We start from the raw sequence: 14966 nt of genomic DNA, 5'->3' as shown, positions 1-14966 counted from the left end.
TGAAAGCTGCAACTTTGAAAATGAAAATAATCGTTACGTTACTAGTTTATTGTATGATAGGGATGATTCTGTTCCCAATTGTAATGGTCAATTTCGTTATATAATTCAAGATGTACTTGTTTTAAATAAAACGATGTCCGGTATATGAATCCATAAAGTCACATGGTTATTTTTATGCAGTGCCGAAAAAAATTTGTCATGTCAGGCTCACTAATTTTGTTCACCTAATTATACTATATTTCGTCTATAGTATAAAAAAGAATTCAAACTGGTTTAACAAAAATATCGTATGGTTAGTTAGTTTTGCCGTACAGTTTAATAGACGTTACTTTCATGAACTATCATCAGAGCACCGTAGTGTCGCACTAGTGAAAATCCATTAATAACGAAAAATATTAGTATTCACTGCAGGAATAAGGAATCAAAATAAATTGGCTCAAATGACACGTTCCCCTTGATATTTGGAGATTTGTGCCTTGCCAACAATTTGTTTTTAGCTGTTTTTATTATATAAGAGGGAAGGATTGAAGGGAAATGGTAAGGTTTGGACTATGAGGATGGGGAAAATTGACGACACAAAAACACAAAAAAGCAGAAGTAAATTCTGCCCCCCTAAAGGAATGCTGAACAATCTGTTGGGGTTCACATTAAGTGGAAGCAGAAGTAAATTCTGAACCTCTACGAGGTCCCGAACAGTCTGCTGTAAAACCTATTTAGGTTTGTTACTGTGTGCGTTCTTTCTGATGAACGATGCACAGTTTATAAAACCTCCAAATTCCGAGAGGATTTAGAGATTTTACAAAAGCGACACCATTCTGCACTCCCGGAAGAATGCAGAACGATTCGCAGTATGTACGAGCAGAAGTAAATTCGTTACACCATAAAAGATGTCAAACAATCTGCCAAACCCTATTTAAGGTGAATACAAAAAGGATTCATTCACTCCAGGAAGAACGATGAACCCTTCTGACTATAGCTCCTTATCACATTGAGTGAGAAACGAGAGAATATCCTTTTGCTGGAATGTTTGGATACAGCCCACAGGATACAGAAACTCATCAGCCCATTTATTTCCAGTAATACCAGAATGGCCGGGTACCCATAAGAAGTAAACAGCATTTGAAATGCTGAGGTCTTCAATTTGAGTTCTACTTGCGATCACTAGATTCGACCGTGAATCATTTGAACTGAGTGCATTTAAAGCTGCCTGACTGTCAGAACAAAAATAAATTTGTTTATCACGCCGATTGTATTCCACACAGAATCGCGTAGATTTCTGCTTCGAATACAGTACAGTATTTACCAAGTGAATGAGACTGCTCTAGCCTCATTTCACGACAGTAGACACCAGTACCAGCACGACCATTCAACAGAGAACCGTCCGTATAACAAATTATGTGTTCATCAAGTTGTCGTTCAAAATAACCAGTGAACCATTCCTCACGAAGAGGATAGCTCACATTGAATGTTTTGAAAGGAAAACTGCATGTGAGAGTTAGGTCACTAGGAGCGAGTAAATACTCATCCCAGGTAACCATTTGAGACCACAAGCGAGTGCGGCTAGTAGCATAATCTAATACCGTTTTCGTTTATTGATCAGAGCAGCCCGAGAGCTGACCCAGAGTCACCAAAACAACTTTCGATGAGTTTGTTTTAGCAACTTGAGGTCGCTCTAGATCGGACTCAAATCGCGTAGTTTAGCTCTGAAAATTTTCTCGGGTCGCATCACGCATCCATGCGAGTTTGTTTATTTTTTCTTTCTCATATGCGTTGTTGTTTAGGGCGCGTACCACGTGTTCGTTCTACTCGGAGTCAGAGTCGCCTGCGAGTAGGTTCTAAAACGAAAACGGTATAAAGGGTTACTGTTCCAAAGTAGTAGCGCCTCTAGAGCAGCAGTAGAAGTTGTCGTGAATGCTCCTGTCATCACCATTAGGACCGTCCTTTGGAGATGATTTAGCATTGACTGAACTGTCGCGACTTCTCCTTTCTGCCATCATACAAGACATCCATATGCTAAAATTGGTCTAACAATAGTTGTGTAGATCCAATGAATGTATCTGGGTTTTAGTCACCATGATTTTCCAAAAGCTCGTCTGCATTGGCCGAAAGCCATGCAAGCTCTTTTAATCCTGAAGTCGATGTGAGGAGACCAATTCAATTTTGAGTCAAGAATAACCCCGACGTATTTAACTTGATCGACCACAGTGACCTCTGAACCGAAGAACTGTAACGGACGAGCTCCTGTGATTATCCTACGATGAGTGAAAAGCACCATTGATGTTTTTCCCGGATTTACTGATAATCCAACCTGACAGCACCATTGTTGAACAGATCGCAGGGCTTGCTGCATTAAATCAAAGAGAGTGGTAATACTTATACCGGTCATCAATATATGATAATCGTCGGCAAAACCATAAGTCGGAAATCTAAGGTTATTAAGTTTCCTTAACAAACCATCAGCGACTAGGTTCCATGAAAGTGGGGATAGTACACCACCTTGAGGACACCCACAGACACTTAGCTTTGTAATCTCTGCTTGCCGAAGCGATGAACAAAGAAGTCGATTGCTAAGCATTGCGTGTATCCAGTAAGGGAAAAACCCAAGATATTCCGTTCACGACTGCATTGTTTAACCTTCTGCAGCCATTCAGTCCTCGGTACGGAAATACGCCTTGACTTAGGAGTTCCTATTTTTGTGGCCTTTTACGACATGGAACAGGAAACCAGTGGATCAATTCTTGGTAGAAAAAAATTCCGCCGGATGCCACACGGCTTACCTGTTTGATGGACTTATACCACCGGTACAGGTGGACCGTAGCATTATTCTTAGCCAGTTAGGAAACCGCTACCGACACTACACGGCTATCTAGGCTGCTCAGAAAGGGACATTGATGGGCAACTTCCATGGATGGCCGAGCAATCGATCAACTATCATCAGAGCAGCGTTGTTGTCTCGTTAGTAAAAACCCATTAATATCGAAAAATATTAGTATTCACTTATAAATATATTTATTAAATTTCATGATCACATTTGTAGCATAACGTTGAATTACTTCCCAGATCTTTATTTTTTAAATACTTTGGAAACAAATCTAGGTGTTAATTTAAATGAAATATATTTAATGTCTTATTCATTGTTCAATCAATGCATTCCAAATGAGTTTCACATCGATGATGGTTTTCAACACAATTTTCGATTTTGCTGATGTCTATTTCATAGTGATTTAGATTTACATGTCGTGGTTAAAGTCGCTAATAAAACAGACAAACAAAAACACGAAGCTGGTAGTTCAATCTTATCAATTGAAAAATTATAACTGCAACTTTATAATGGTCATTTAAACGGAGTAGTTCATAACTCTGACTGACATCCCCATGCTGTCAAAAGTGGTTTCAACTTAAATTGTTTGAAAACATTAGTGTTAACGCCATGCGCATGAAAGAGCCAAAATATTTACCGGAACGCTAATTAAAAGTCTCTGTGTGTGAGCTATCTAACAGTACTTATTTCTCTCACTGCGAATGTCATTTAAAATAAGCCAGTCTTTGTGTTTGTGCCGGCATCAGTGCAGCATCGAGGATGGCGTCGATGACATAAGCACTAATCATAAGATACCAGCAACAGGCAAATATTGACTCATCGTTAGTGGTTTGAGATGGTGCTATATATATGCAAAGCAAAGCATTGGGATGGCTTTTTTCGGGGTCCGAATGATCCAGACTGGTTCAACCTCGCCACTGTGGCACGTGATGTGAATGGAAATGTTGATTAATAAAAGTGATAGCTAGGTGATGAAATTCGCAAATTATAGTCCGGTAATAGGCGTTCACTAAAAAGGGTAACCTAATTAAACTTTATATAGTAGTTCACAAATAGATGCAGAGAGTTGTGCTGGTGAAATAATATGGTTGAATTTTTGAAGTGATGTCCGGAATACAAAATATAAGTAATATCCTATTATTATTAATTAGGTTGGTCTTTTTATAATTATTCATCCAATGGATCTGCAAAGTGATGACACAGTAGTTTTTGTTATCTTGTACGAGATGACAATGAAAATATATCTTTTTATTATTTCAAAGTTTTACATATTGCCGTATTTCATAAAGATTAAGTAGGTATTCGAGAGAATTCATTCACATCTTTCTTCATTTTTAGGTTTTGAAACTATAGTATTTTTCTTCCTTAGTCTCATTTTTCAATAGTATAATTTGCATGAGAAAAACTGAATCGTAAACGATAATCCATTATATTATCATTTTCAAAATTAACATTAGTATTAACATTAGAGACCATCATTTGGTTGCTTGGTTGGTTATTGATCAGCCCCAATTGAAGTTGCAAAACATATTTCAAACATGTTTAGTAAAGATACGTTTTTTTCACATTGTGCAAACTGCTTTGATTCCTACATGCTAATCGATACCGTCGTCGGCCACGTCCGAATACAGTTGTACTTAGGAAGGAAAGATTGTTTAGTTTGATGCACGCCAAACTACATCAAAATCTATTTCTTAATCGAAATCATCAAACACCAAATGGCTACGCATTGCAGTTAGAAGAATATTTATCTTCTAAATCATGTACATAAGCTGATTGTGCGCGGTGGTGCCATATTCACATATATTATGGATAACCGCAGATTCTGTAATCATGAATAATTTTCATGGGAGAGGAGTTATTACTCATGGTTTCCGTGTAATTACACCATCATGACTACTCAGTGTGTTTAATGCTAGATCAGTATAATGTTGCGTAATAAAAGAAGAAATTCTCTTGAATATATTTATTTTCTTCTTTTCTCTTGATGTCCATTGCGTAAGCTTTTCTGCAGTATCAGCTCCAACGGAAATGAGCATCTAATTTGTGATGGTGTCAGAACGCACGCATCAACGCTATTGACGATTTCGACAGTGCGTTCTTTGGCACCAGCATAAAAGCCCCGTGGTGTTATTCGTAAGTAAAAGAAAAGAAGTGATATGATAACACAAACAATCATTCTTTCCTTACAAAAAAGGAACATATCGAAATGCATATAGCGATACAGGACCAGACATGAGGTCATACAGCAGCATGAGGCAGCGTTCAGAAGAAAACAGTTCAACGGCGGAATCGAACAAAACATAACAGGCAAGAACATGATCGACCCTAGGAGGGAAGTAAAGATGTATTTAGGATCAACTACAGTTGTAGCTGAACCATTGCCGTTTAGTGTCGAAGATCGACATATTTCCTACTCTGCTTTCTGAACCTCTTTCGCTGTTACCAATAATGGTACCAAACACCTTATGCTATCCGTATGTGAATGTTGCCTTGTCTGCCTTCGTGAAGGTTGTCCGGTTCTTTTGAAAGTAAGTCAAACACACATCTACATACAAAACGGAGAACCGACAATGTGAATGGACTTGTAACTTCACTCCGTCGAACTCCAGCGACAGAAAAACAGCTGTCTGCTCCCACAGCTTTGTGTGGATAACCCGATCGTGACGATACTCCAAAAAAGGTTTCAATTGTGTACAGGGTCCGGCACTCGAAGTGTAACCAATTAAAAAGGCCATAAATTCAGTTTGGAAAATTACTTTTACTTAATTCAAAGTACAAAATGTGTAAAAATAATACAAGATTCAGAATCAATTCACTTTTGCTCGATATGACCACCTTTTGCCTTGACTTGATGACTTGAGAGAGCGAAGGAGTTGCTTCATTTTGCCGAAAGCGGTCAATTTCCGAACATTGTATTTTCTGACGAGAAAATTTTTCCAATTGAGCAATTCGTAAACTCTCAAAACGATAGGGTTTACTTGACCGACCGTTCATACGAGAATTTGAGTCATCGATTGGCCACCAGGAGGCAGCACCCGCAACAGATAATGGTTTGGGCCGCTGTAACCGCAGATGGGCGCTCTCCAATCGTTTTCCTCGAGCCTGACGTCAAGGTAAATGCGACATATTATCGGGAAAGTATTCTGGAGGTTGCTTTGAAGCCATGGGCAGACAAACATTTCGGTGGCAGACCATGGACGTTTCAGCAGGACTCGGCACCGTCTCACAAAGCTCGAGTGAACCAAGAATGGCTGAAAAACAACGTTCCGAACTTCATCACGTCCACACAATGGCTCTCGAATTCACCAGATGCGAATCCAATGGATTATTCTCTTTGGGCCATTTTGGAGAGCAAAGTCCGAACTAAAAGATACACCAGTCTCGAGGCGCTGAAAAAAGTTATTGTCCGCGAGTGGGCCAAAATACCTGCAAGTCTCATTCGGCCAAACGAAGCAACTCCTTCGCTCTCTCAAGTCATCAAGTCAAGGCAAAAGGTGGTCATATCGAGCAAAAGTGAATTGATTCTGAATTTTGTATTATTTTTACACATTTTGTACTTTGAATTAAGTAAAAGTAATTTTCCAAACTGAATTTATGGCCTTTTTAATTGGTTACACTTCGAGTGCCGGACCCTGTATGATCGCATTGCAACGAAAGTAGTATTTGAATTGATGTGTTCTTGAGGAATCAATGATTGTGATAAGAAATCCAAAAATTTGTTTGAATACAAATGAATACTCTCCAGTGCATAAATTTTTTAATCAACTTTTTATCATCCACTTAAACCACGATTGTTAAATTATCATGCTTTTGCGCAGTGTTCAAGTAATCACAAACTTATTTTTCTATTCGAATGATATTGCAATACTACGGAACAAGAATTCGTGTTCAGTACTGGAAACGAATAATTTCGAATTCAGGAATCAGAGTTAATTGGTTCATGTGGAACGGTCCCCTAGATTTGTGCCTTTAATTTCGAGTTGATTGAGTTCAAAGCGTTCAATTTATAAAAATACATCTATTTTAGACAATAAGTGACTGAGTTAATATTTGAGACTCTGATTATATTACTTAAAATTTCACGCAAATTTAAAAATTACAGTTAGTAGTAAACTGTTGGGAGTATACATTTATTTCGTTCCGTTTTTATGGGATCAAAAATGCATTTATTTCAAAATAAAAAAAGTTGAAATTTAATCAAAGTATCGTCCATCGCTAGTTACTACTTTTTTCTTCCTCTCACACGGAGAACCCTTCGATCATAAAATTGCGATATCGCAGTTTTTGATTTTTGCGATAGTTGATTTAACTAATTTCTTTTTGATTCAACCAATATGGTTTTTGATTTGCATATATTCAAGTAGTTGAAAAATATGTTGTTTTGAATGCTGTCAAATGCCGGAGACAGTTGAAAGCAAAACAATAATCGCAATGCAAAATCAACAACTTTTTTAGTTGAAATTTTTTCGCGTCGCTTCAAAATGTCAATGAAAACAACATCGATGGTTAAAGCGTTTGGTGAAATTGTGTTCATTTAATTTGAGAAATTTATGATAACAAGTGTTTATCTAACAGCGGTGTTGTGATAAAGTTAACCTTGTTTAAGATGAAAAAGATTTGGTGACAAATTAGAAAATGTTAATGAATGATCATCTCGTAATCTTTCAGGTATGCGCAAAAATTTTATGCTTCAAATTCGATCATTGATTTATTTCCAGCAGGCTGTTTTACTTCCAGCTATTTGATACCGATGATGATGTTCATGCATTAGCAATAAAACGCTTTTTGACATGAATTTAATTTATAAAAGTAACAGGAGCGAAGGGTTTCAAACACACAGAACGCGCTGCGATTGAATGGCGCGTTTGAATTGCCGTCGCAAAGTTCCGATTCCCAGCAGTTGATGCACCCAAGTTCATATAAATTGACTAAAATTATCAGTGCATAACTTTAGTTCAACCGTTTGAAGGCATCATCTTTCAATACTCATTTTAGGTAAATTTAATAATTTCGCTAATTTACTCGCCCCTCCGGGCACTTTTGCTGATTAAAAACGTTTTGCTACATCAATCATTTCCGATCGAATCAGAAGTATATTTTTAGAATTTAGATCTTTACTGATCTCGACTTGACATGATCATGATCATACAAAAAACAAAATGACTTAGAGATCAGATCAGTTCTGATTTCGTAATGATAATTTATTCCTTGGTTAAGATCACTTGAAATCAGCAGTGATCGGTGGTTCTACCATCCCTAATGAAATTACATGTCAATATAAAATACTGTTTATATTTTAACAACGATATTTATTTCATGAATCTCAACATTCCGAATTTATTTCAAATAGAAAATAACGTGTATCAGTAAGTATATTTTGATTATTTTCGCAAATCAATAACATTGTTAGGGTTGATTCAACTATTCGCAATGTCTAAAACAAATAAAACCGATTTATTTTTCAACTAACACAATTTTGTTTAAATAACAACACCAGTTATTTCAACTAAAATATTTGTTGAAATTGAAAGGTATGTGTCCTCACTAATTGACAGCATTTTTTTTTTCAACCCTCGTTTCTGCCAATCGAAAAACAAAAATGACAGTTTAGTTAAAGCAACAATCGATTAGTTGTACCAAATTTTAACCAATCGAATTCAGAAAATCAACTAATATTTTGGTTGAAATGGGATCGCGGGTGGTTCCGTGCAGGAAATTTTCGAATTCCATCTCAGAAAAATGTATCGTCTTTTGAGGTGATCCAAGTTTGAAGCCAATTTTCGATTTCTGCGAAAGAAGTAAACCGTTAATCTGCCAAGCCGTGCTGCATCCGTCGGAACAACCAGTAATCAAAAGGAACAATGTCAGGATAATACGGCGGGTGCGGCAAAATGTCCCACTTAAGCATTTCCAAAAATTTTTTTAAAGATTTTTGCGACATGAGGCTGAGCGTTGTCATGCAAGAGGCCGTTTTTCTCGTAATGCACAACTCATACGCATCAATTCTATATCGATCGCCCGTCATAGTATCACCTATGATCTTGGCGTTTTGTTAGATGCTAAGCTTACCTTCAATCTACATCGTTCATCTATAATTTCAAAGGCAACACGGCAATTAGGTTTCATTGCGAAGATCGGGCGGGACTTCAAAGATCCGCATTGCTTGAAAGCGTTATATTGCTCCTTGGTTCGTCCTATACTGGAAAATGCTAGCCTAATATGGAATCCGTATCAGCTGGTTTGGAACTTACGGATTGAACGCGTACAGAAAAGATTTGTTCGTCTTGCTCTAAGAAACCCTCCTTGGAGAAATCCGCTTGGGCTCCCACCGTATCCCGATCACTGTCGACTGATCGGACTCGACTCATTAGAAAAACGCAGAAAAATTCAGCAAGCTGTTTTCGTGGCAAAACTGATTAACGGTGATATCGACTCTTCGAATATTCTGTCTCTACTTGATTTCCGTGCTTCACAACGATCGCTGCGCTTAACCAGTTTACTGCAGCCGAGATCTCATCGAACGACGTTCGGGTATTACGAACCGATAACATCTTGTTTGAGGACGTTTGGCACTGTTGAACATCTTTTCGATTTTGGTGAACCAACTCACAAATTTTCGCAGAAAATACTACGTTCTACAATTTTATGACTTGACTGATACATATTCATTAAGACCATTTTATTGTCAGATGAATTCCATAATTATAAATAAATAAATAAAAATTAACACACTTTACCCTATATTTCCGGAACCGGAAGTCGGATCCGAATGAAATTCGAAAGTTTTGTATGAGACCATGAGACCTTTCATTTGAATCTAAGTTTGTTGAAATCGGTCACGTCATCTCTGAGAAAAGTGAGAAAGTAACGTGAAATTAGAATTTTTTCACTAATCACACTGTAACTTCGGAACCGGAAGTCGGATCAAAATAAAATTCAGGGACTTTGTATAGGATAATTTTACCTTTCATTTGAATCTAAGTTGGTTAAAATCGGTTCAGATGTCTCTGAGAAAAGTAAGTGCTCTTATTTTCATTTTATTCACATATCAACCTGTAATTCGGGAACCGGTAGTCCGATTCGAATAAAATTTAGGAACTTTGTGTTTGGTTACAAGATCTTTCATTTGATTTCAAGTTCATAAAAATCTGTTCAAACATCTCCGAGAAAAGTGAGTGTGTAAACATGTTACATACATACATACACACACATACACACATACAGACATTTTGCGTACTCGACGAACTGAATCGAATGGTATTTGACAGTCGACCTCGGTTCAAAAGTCGGTTTTCACAGTAATTGCATAACCTTTCTATATGAGAATGGCAAAAACGTGTTATGTAATGTTATACTGGTTCAGTAATAATTTGAATTATCCATGCACACACTTGAATTGTTGAAAAGCTCAAAAGAAACGAAACAAACACATAAATTTTCATTTCAAATCACGTGCAAACTTTTTTGATTATCCACAGATACAGTTCATTCAAACAACAAACTTAGTTGTATCATTACACACATAAGATTATGGATCAAATGAACCGGGGTTATTTGTACTCCGGCAAAATGATTTTCGGGGTACATTTGTACTCCGGCAAAATGAAGGTAAAGGGAATTTCGACGTAATTCTTGTTTTAACCAATCTCATATATTATCTTAGCTTTTTTTTTTGCAAAAGGTTTTGGAATGAAACTGTACAGTTTATTTATAAATTCATTGAAATTTAGTAATTTCATAGAGATCCCAATTATAGGATACAAAAGTACTTAATTAAAGAGTTACGTTACGTACAAAAAAGTCACGAGAGTGTTCTACGGTTAAATAATATTCAATCAAATTAGTGTCATTATATGGAACAAAAAATGCGATCATCATTTGAACCAAAGCGCTGTTTGTATTAGTTAGCAAACTATTTTAAACGTTTTTCCTATATATTCGACATGATATGTGAGTTTACAATTTTCTTCACAGCAAAAATCACAAATTGTGGAAGCAAATGATACCTTTATGGTAATAACTAGATCATGTTAAGGACTGAAGTTTACATTTCTGACTGAAAACCCAACTTAAATTTTTATAATGTAAAATTTATTATTATTTAACACATGGATCAATAAGTCCCGAGACTAAAGCAGAGATGGCGCTCATAGTAAACCAGTAACCACGTCTTTCTAGAGTACTCACCTTTGCTTGAAACGGGTCAAAATTTTAAGCCGATCCGACCAGAAACAACTGAGTTATCGAGGTTGGAGTAAAGTCGTTTTTTAGTTTGTTTAAAAAATGGAAAAAACCGAGTTTCGTGTTTTGATAAAACATTGTTTTTCAATGGGTAAAAACACCGTGCAAGCGAAACAATGGATTGAAAAATGTTATCCGGACTCTTGTCCATCAAAAGCAACGATTTGTCGGTGGTTCGCCGAGTTTGAACGTGGTCGCACCAACACAAATGACGCGGAACGCTCGGATAGACCTGTGGAAGCCGTTACACCGGAAAATGTGAGTGAAGTGACAAAAATTATAATGAAAGATCGTAAAGTGAAGCTCCGTGAGATTGCTGAGATGACACAGATATCATATGGAAGTGTATTTACTATCCTTCATGAAAAATTGAGCATGGAAAAGGTTTTTTACAAGTGGGTGCCGCGATTGCTTTCGATGGAACAAAAACAGCAACGAGTCGATGATACAGAAAGCAGTTTAAATTGAACGAATTGGGCTTTGATCTGCTTCCCCACCCCCTATACTCGCCAGATTTAGCCCCCAGTGACTACTGGCTCTTTGCTGATCTTAAAAAAATGATCCAGGGAAAAAGATTTGGCTCAAATGAGGAGGTCATCGCTGAAACTGAAGCTTATTTTGAAGCGAAAGATAAATTTCTTTATAAGCATGGTATTGAAAAATTGGAAAAACGTTGGAACCATTGTATCACCCTAAAAGGTGATTATGTTGATGAATAAAAAAAAAAATTTGCAAAAAAAATGTTGTTTCCATTGTTAGTCTCGGGACTTATTGATCCATGTGTTAAATCAAATATATTTATCAAAAGTAAAGTGCCAACATAAATTACCTCAATGAAACTCACCATTTTGAAATACATAATATTTCGAATCAGCCTACCAAACAAATTTACATTTCACAGGGCACTTAGTTGATTGTAAACTAAGCTAGTTTTTCATTCCTATTTGCGGTAAACGCATTAAGAAAATTAATTGTAATTCCCTTCAAGAGAAGTTTGGAAAATATCTAACAGTTGAAGTAGATCTAGGACAAACAATATAATTACACTCCAACGATTTAAATCCCAAACAATTATTTTTATGTACATATTTGTTGTTCATTTAATAGTAAATAGTTAAAGTGTGGAATAATGAAGGTACAACTGTTACATATTATAGTACACTACTCCACTCGGGCCACAACACTTTTATGCTACCGTATTCATTCTGATGGAACCATATGTTGGTTGAAGTCGGCATTTATCGTTTGATTCATTTCCCGAGTGCCGGTTTGGTAGCCGAACGGACCACGAAGAGACGACGGAACAGAGAGCGAGCGTAAACATTCATATCCTGATACCATTGGCGCAAGCGAGAGAGCACGCTATTCGGGGCTTTCAACTTCGCAGTCTATGGTTGTGTTTGTACAGCCCCTTTTAATGGGGTGCAGCTTTATGCTAGCTGGTCCACCTTGTCACTTCCATGCGATCCGCAAAACGGATCAGTTGTTCTCAACTCGTTTGTCTGTACGGACGTTTGTTGAATTTAAGGAAAATTTGAAAAACAGATTTGGGTGAAACTTTAAGAGTTAAGAGTTTCAAAATTCATCAAGTGTTCTTCTTATGAAAGCGAAGCATATTGTGTAATGTGATCGTTGCGAGTTCTATTTGTTTTGTGGCATCTTGTGTGATCTCGGAAGATTTAGGAGATCAGTTTTCGTGACGGTCGGAAAACGGATATCAAATGTCGAGTATTTACGATTTAATGAGCTGAAGAAGAAGCACTATATCAGTTTTTGTGGTATTCATACCTAAGAGTGTGCATTTTTTTCTGTTGAGAGAAGTAAGATACACTTCCGGTGAAGATCTTGTAGCGAAAGGAAGTGCCCAGTGTTAACCAGAACAAACAGAACTGATGTTAGCGAGTGTGTAGATTTTTTTTGTTGGAAAGTAAAGCGAAAATTTTCATCGATCGTCATCATGGTACGCAGTTTATCGCAGTGGACCAAGACCCTCAGCTTCCCAGCACGCATATCGCCAAACCGGAACTCGAAGGAGTGCAACGTTAACGTGTTGCCAATAACACCGCCTCCGGCACCTCCACGGAACAAATCGGCGACCACTTCGACAACTTCTTCGTCTTCATCTACCATCTCGTCGCCTTCACCACCGCCGAATGTTCCGATAACGGAAATCAGTCAAATTGTAAGTTATTTGGTAGGATCTAAAATTAGAAATTAACTTGTGAAAATTAGGTGCAAGGTTTCACATTGACCAAATCCCACTGTGTCAAATGCTGAAATGTGCGTAAATCGTTATCAACTTGGGGATTTCCAATTTCCGTCAAAACAATGCTGTTGTTGATTTACCTGGAAGCTTGAATGGTTCGGTAGAGCCGATAACGAGCGGTGGAATTTCGATACCACAAATTGAGCTTCCTTTCAGCAGTCAATGCGCTCCAGCTGTGCTTCAAAGAAACTAAACTAATGAACTAACATTTACGCAGATGAGTTGGTTTTTGATGCGTTCGGTCGTTAATTCTCTGGGATATAAATTTAATTGAGTTTAGGAGAACAAATTTGTCATTGTAACTGTTTTTGCTTCTTCTGATTCTGAGGAAAACTGATTTTTTTGGATACTTCTTGTAAGCCATCTACATCCAATAAATTGTAATGGTGCATAGCATAGGGAAAGAAAAAAATGCCGAAATTTATAACGGTTCGGCAAAATCACAAATTCGACAAAAGTTAACTATTGTCGAGATTGCCAGTTAAACTTTTACTGTTTGCTCTGCGAAGGCAACTATGAAACATGTATTTCTGAGTCATCAGTAATTGATCAATAAGAGGAGTTTGTTTTGGTATTGTATGAAAAAGTGAGCACGAATGCAAGGATGAACATTTTTCCGTGAAGATCAGAAAAAAAACTACTTGACGCTGTCACATTGTCCTCCACGCTTCTACTTGGAAACAATCATGGTTCAATAAGTAAATACGGAGAGTAATGAATTAGTTTTTGTTTCACTTATCGAGTAGATCATTGATTCCTCCCCGTCTTTTTTACTATCGTCCTTTTCCTTGGAAAAATTTGTGATGCGAAATTATCAAGTGACATCTAATGACATGTCTCTTTTAAACCAACATTGAAACCGTATCGACAGTCGGAAGTCTGTTCTAATTTCGAATTGCCACAATCGTGGCCAAACGAATAAGGAACTGGCTCCCCTAAAACAAATAAACCACGCATGAAATCTGTTGTAATGAAATTGTTTGTTTGTGAACAAATATAAACAATATTGCAATTTCTCATGATCAGAAGTCCCAATGTTATCGTAAAATGAAGCAAAGTTGATAATCAATTATCAAACGTTTTTTGGTTCACATTCCTTGGGGGCTTTCTCACGATCGGTCATTGATAGGAACCGAACCAGCAAAGGGGATGTAGATGCTGAGGTAACGGGCGGCTTTTACCTCAGCATCTGCATCTTGGTTGGGGATCACCACTGGCGAGATTTTCATTTGAGCTAAGCGTAAATGTTTACTGAGTTCTATATTTATTGATTTTTATATACGTTTTCCCCCTACAGTGTGGGGCTGTTGTTTATTTTCCACATTCCTGGAGTAATTTCTCGACTTTCCTTACGCTTTGCATGGCCCGGCAACAGCCATGGGGAGACGGAGAGCACTTCAGTCCGACGATTCCGGGAGTGTTCGGGCTCGGATCTGCTTTTCTGTAGTACCGTTTCTTGGTTTCCTCATCCCATTCCATCGCTGAACCGGCAGTGGCGGCCAGTTCAAGACAATGCGGTTATGGCTGAGAATGTTGTGAAAATAATAATAAAACCTAAAGAGGAAACGATCAACGCAAGGCAAAGCGTGATGGATAGAAATGAGATGTTTTATTTTTAGTGATTCCATCTTCTCG

At 37.4% G+C, this 14966-nt stretch overlaps 1 protein-coding gene across 4 annotated transcripts in view; it reads left to right on the top strand.

Annotated features, from left to right (window-relative positions):
* Positions 1 to 14966, top strand: part of LOC131427173 (TNF receptor-associated factor 4) — a 118850-nt gene that overhangs the window by 90537 nt on the left and 13347 nt on the right. Inside the window, exon 1 of one of the 4 annotated variants that reach the window (XM_058590141.1) lies at positions 3639 to 3816. The exons of 2 other annotated variants lie outside the window; for them this stretch is intronic. In XM_058590141.1, the coding sequence (XP_058446124.1) occupies positions 3793 to 3816 (24 nt within the window). In that variant the 5' untranslated portion in view covers positions 3639 to 3792. Of the gene's footprint in view, positions 1 to 3638; positions 3817 to 12514; positions 13248 to 14966 lie in introns of those variants that run through there. One more of the 4 variants, XM_058590138.1, reaches the window with a different exon arrangement.

The sequence above is a fragment of the Malaya genurostris genome, chromosome 2 (assembly GCF_030247185.1).
Source record: "Malaya genurostris strain Urasoe2022 chromosome 2, Malgen_1.1, whole genome shotgun sequence".
NCBI classification, from domain to species: domain Eukaryota; kingdom Metazoa; phylum Arthropoda; class Insecta; order Diptera; family Culicidae; genus Malaya; species Malaya genurostris.
This window is presented reverse-complemented; position numbering and strand designations above follow the sequence as displayed.